At 35.1% G+C, this 5,447-nt stretch overlaps 1 protein-coding gene across 1 annotated transcript; it reads right to left on the minus strand.

Moving 5' to 3' along the window:
* Nucleotides 1-2,703: 2,703 nt before the first annotated feature.
* LOC103266370 (olfactory receptor 52E8) lies at nucleotides 2,704-3,703 on the minus strand. Its single transcript, XM_008063972.1, has one exon. It carries the CDS (start codon nucleotides 3,665-3,667, stop codon nucleotides 2,726-2,728), a length of 942 nt encoding a protein of 313 aa, XP_008062163.1. The 5' UTR covers nucleotides 3,668-3,703; the 3' UTR covers nucleotides 2,704-2,725.
* Nucleotides 3,704-5,447: the final 1,744 nt, after the last annotated feature.

A 5,447-nucleotide genomic window follows, 5' to 3' on the forward strand; every position in this document is an offset into this window, starting at 1 on the left:
AAATTCTTCTTAACTATCCCCTAAATAAACCCTGCATACCACACTTAACCTGATACATAAGTTCATCCTTCAATTTACATAAGTCCATAACTTCAATTTTACCAACATATTGTTTCTTCTTTCCCAATGTAAGAGCTTAAAGACAGCAGACTGTGTCATGGCATCTCTCTGTTGTTCAAAAACCCACACTTAGAACATAGCAGAAACACGGTATATACATAATATATAATATATATGCTGTGTATTATATATTCTATTATACATAAAATATATTATATATATATGTTACAAATAACATATATAAAGTATTGTATAAGTAACATATTATATAAATAAACAAATTAATTAGTCATGATTATTTATGCCTAGCTGTTTTATACTGAATATAGAGATTTATTTTTTAGAAGAAGATGATGGAATAAAAAAAAAATCTTGCCCTGTTTAAAAAGTGCTGGCCTAAACTACTCATTAAAACTGATATATACTATGATTTAAAACACACTAGTCAGCTTAATTATCATTTATCTTTATCCTCTATGTGCATATAAACACACACATAAACTATGAACATGTTTGTTCAGAGACAGAAGGACAAAGCAGGCCCAGGAAAAAAATGGATATATTTTATGTTCATCTGGGACATTTCTCTGAATGTGATTTTGAAAGAATATCTACTGATTCACTCATAAACCTTTTAAAATTCCACTTATATTATTTCACTTTCTCTTTATCCATATTCCTTGGAATCTTTGTTGCCCACTCAGTTTCTGGTACTCATGCAGGCTTGAGGTTTTTAATGTCTCCAAAGGACCCTGTATCTGCCTTATCCACTTAGATTTCTTTAGAGTCATGCCACTATCTTACCATGATCTGAAAATCTTCTCTACAAAGGGAATCATCAAGCACTTCCACAGCCTTCCAGCCTAAATTCAGCAAGTAAACCCCAGCCCTGTTTCACGGCTGTGTTCCAGGGGAAAAAAGATTTATGTGACAACTAGTATCTCAACCTGACTCAAGAAAGGGAGATCTTCCATGTCATCATTCCCTGGCGTCTATAATAGGAAAATGGTAGAATTTGAGCCTAGATCCTTGTATTTTGGAGCATTTGGAGACAAAGAGGAAGACACCAGAAATGCCTTCTAGTTTCCCTGTTCCACCACACAAGCTCCAGTTTTGGGTTCTTTCACCTTGATTGGCATCTTCAGCCTTTTTTCTTCCAAGATAACCCCTTTGTCATGAGATTCTCAGTAACTAGATCCCATCTGATTTTAGCAGATTTAACTGTTAAGAAAAGTTAAAAGCAAAGAAACATACAAGTAGATTAAACTGCTAGCCACACTCTTCATTCTTGGAAGAATTTTTTGTGACGTCCCTGTTTCTAAAGCAGAGAGTGCTCTATTATTTCAGTGTCTATGGATAGAAGGTAAAATCTGTTTCTGTACAAGACATTCTGCCCCTATTTGATGGCCCAGTGAGTGACCTAATGGCTGCTTTCTGTAGATCACTGAACCACAGCTAAATTTAAATTTCTTTGCTCCCCCATTCTCAACGTGCCACTTGAGAAAAGTGTGGTCTACTACCTAATCTTGTATCTTCCCCGTATAAATGGCAGTCAAAGCAGCAATGAAGAGCATATATGCAAGTCCTTCTTTCTAGAACCATCTTCCTCAAAACTCTTTTTGAGTTTTCTGTGAATGAAAATGCTATAACCACACAATTTCCAAATCCTCAAAGGAAAACGTATTTCTCAGCATTACTTTAGGACCAACTTATTATTTCTTCCTTCCCAGTGTAAGAACGTAAAGATAATAGACTGTATTATGACATCTCTCTGTTGCTCAAAAACCCACACTTAGAATATAGCAGAAACATGGCATATACATAAAATACCTGATCTAGTTAATGTATATTATATTATACATAAAATATATTATGCATGTTATATATAACTTATGTGTAAAGTACTATATAAGTATATATAAATAAGCAAATAAAATAATCATGTTTATTTATGAATTAACATGCCTTCTTTAGAGCTCCATTGTTTCCCATTTTCTTGACTTTAATTTCTGATTATAACTATGTCTTGTTCTTTTTGTGCATGGGGGAAAATATAGTAATTGCTGACTAGGATTATGGTGAGCACAACATGAGTGTGAGAGTATAAAGTATACTTATCAATAATTATTTCTATATATAGCATGATTATAGTATGCTTTTATAATCCTACATCAGGGTAAACTATTATTATTTTAATCTTGAGCCAGTTACTCTGCTTATAATCTTTTAAAAATAATGATATTATTTTGTCTGTTATTTTTTTAATGTCCCTAGAATAAGAGAAAATTTGAAGGCAACATATTGGGCTTAAATTACTACATCTTACTAACACAAAATTTGAATAAATCACTTAACTTTCCCCCAAATCAGTATTTTCATCACAATAATGGAAAAAGTAACATATACTATATATGACTGTCTTGAGTATCAAGCAATATGACTGTCTGGAGTATCAAGTTTACTTATAAAAGTAGATTTTTAAATATATTTTAATATTCACATTATTATCCTTATAGATGAGAGTTTCAACTCACAGATAATATTATTTATTGCAACATTTTTTTCCTGCCCTCTTTCTTTCCACTGGATCAGACATAGGATAAATCTACTTTTTAAAAATGGAAGAAACAGGAATTCTAATACAGACCTTCCAACTTCCAACTGGTTAGAAATCTGTCTTGAGGAAGATCCTCAGCACTCTATCTCGAATCTGCTTTGTTCTAACTCCATAGATTACAGGATTGAGGGCTGGTGGAACAACCACATATAAGTTGGCCAAAAAAATGTGGATATATTGGGGAATATTATGGCCAAAACGGTGAGTCAAAAAAGAAAAAAATGCTGGTGTGAAAAAAGCTAATATAACACCAATGTGGGAACCACAGGTGCTGAGAGCTTTTAGTCGAGCCTCCCAGGAAGGTAGACAGAAGACTGCATAGAGGATCCTGACATAGGAGAAAATAATAAGAAGTACATCCAATAATAAGAGAGAAATGTTGCCAAGACCAAACATAATGTTCACTTTGATGCTGGCACAGGCCAGACGGGCAATGCCCATGTGTTCACAATAGGTATGAGGGATGATATGGTGTCCACAGAAAGGTAGCCTTAGAAGCAGAAACACCAGTGGAACAACCATGTACATGCTCCGCAGGATAGCAATGCCTGCAATGAGGCTGATGGTTTTACTGGTGAGGATCATGGTGTACCGAAGGGGTTTGCAAATGGCAACGTAGCGGTCAAAGGCCATGGCAACCAACACGATACTCTCCATGACAGTAAAGAAGTGAATAAAGAACATTTGAGAAAGACAGCCTCCAAACGATATTTCTCTGAGACTGAACCAGAAGATGCCCAGCATTTTGGGGATGGTGGTTGTGGACAAACCCAGGTCAATGGAATCCAACATAGCCAGAAAGTAGTACATGGGCTCATGGAGACTGTGCTCAGTTTGGATCACAAACAGGACAGCAATATTCCCTAGGAAGGCAACAAGATACAAACACAAAAAAGGAAATCCAACCCAGATGTGCACATCTTCTAGCCCTGGGATGCCCAGCAGTAGAAATGAAGAAGGATGGAACTTGGTGTCATTAGACATAGACATTTTTTCTGCCACAAATGTTTTTGTGTATGCCAGATACAATTACTGACTTCCCATTAGTGATTCTTGTTCCACTTCTTCTGTTGTTTGGATTCCTAGTCAAATGCAAAACAACATTTCAGTGTCTTTATTCCTAGTCATGAAGAGGGCAAAATACTTTCTTTAGTTTTTGGTACCCTTTCCTGAGCATCATTAGCACTAGAAATGAAACCAGCCGTGCTCTACTGCCCCTCTACCTAATAACAAAGAAATGAGAGATAATTTGTGAAATTGCTTTAGGAAGAGGGGTGGAGGGGAGAGAGAAAGAGTAAACGTGAACTTCTGAAACCAGAGAAAAGAAAGTTGAAGTTCTAATTTTGTAATGTGGAGCTATCGGAGATAAAGATATAAATCTCCTTTTTTTTAATAAGTTGAGAACATATGAGGTAGGTAAAGAAATACCTTTCACAATTTATTTCATCAAATATTTATAAGGGTCCCTATGTACCGCAGTGATTAGAAAATTTGAATAAAACTGGTCACATATGCTTAAGGGGACCACTGTGTAGTTAAGAAGATTAAATTCCAAAGATGAAATTTAAAAACTCCTACAAGTACTACGGCAGAAGTATGCACAGAATGTTTTTAAGTGTAAAAGTGAGTCAAGAAACATTCAATATTATTACACAATAAAGCTTCAGACAAAAAAATAAAATAAAATGTTATTCTATATGGAGAAATGAGCAGGGGCACAGTGGGAATAAAAGCACAATGGCCAGTCAAGACATAAGAAAAAAATCTGCCATCCTTTCAATGACCAATGGCCTTATCCCAAAATTTTTATTAGGTCTGATGCCTTGGTGATACTTATTGGCTCCATACAGCAGAAACTAATAAAATAAAATATGACTATATCCCAAGGAAATCAACTTATCTCAGTTATCTCCTTGGATATTAAAGGAAGACTTGAAAATTAGTACTTCCCTTCTTTCTGGGGCATCATTTCTAAGACTGTAAACATTAATCAAAGCAATCAGTCACTTAAATTGTTATTTAAATGTATTCTGACCCATTACTTCAACATATGATGATATATCCTCCAATCTTTTCTGGGTTCAGAATAAGACTGGGTATATCAGTGTCTCATATGACCCCTTAAAGTGCTACACGGGATTATATTCAGCTATTCAGCAGCTGTTTTATGAATGTGTCTTCTTACTCCACTATTCCATCAACCTCCACCAAACCCCATATATCCATATTCCCACATGCCAGAACTGGTGACCATAAAAAGAGATGATGCACACCTTTTTTTCTCAACTTTACTTAATCTCAGAATCTCATGGCCACCCTGCTATCCACAACATTATTCCCTTTCTCAGAAACTTCATCACTAGCCCTGGGTTTTATTTTTACAAACATTTATTTCTTAGGGTTATGATTTATTTATTGATGAATTAATTAATTCAAAAGCATATGTTTATCACCTTTGCTATACCCAGTACAGTTCTAGAAATTAGAGAAAGCCACTCCTTGCTCTTTTGCTATTCACATGTGTGCATGTATATATAAGGTCAGAAAAAAATAGCACAGTTGATAGGAGATATATCCATGCGATTTCTTCCTCATCATCTTTTACCCTTTAGTTTTGCACCTACGACTTTGCATGGCCAAAGGTATAAGGATATATAGGTAAAAGCATGCCCTCAGGAGTTTAAATGTACATTCTCTCTTCATCTTGTTATCATATTTTACCTTTCCTCTATTTCTTTCTACTAACTTGGCATAAGCTCTTTCTCCAAAC

This window comes from Carlito syrichta, unplaced genomic scaffold (genome assembly GCF_000164805.1).
Source record: "Carlito syrichta isolate Samal-C Ts95f unplaced genomic scaffold, Tarsius_syrichta-2.0.1 Scaffold307167, whole genome shotgun sequence".
In the NCBI taxonomy this organism is placed as follows: Eukaryota; Metazoa; Chordata; class Mammalia; order Primates; family Tarsiidae; genus Carlito; species Carlito syrichta.

Coding starts and splice junctions, on each gene's coding strand:
- LOC103266370 (XM_008063972.1), bottom strand. CDS start 3,667: ATGTCTATGTCTAATGACACCAAGTTCCATCCTTCTTCATTTCTACTG.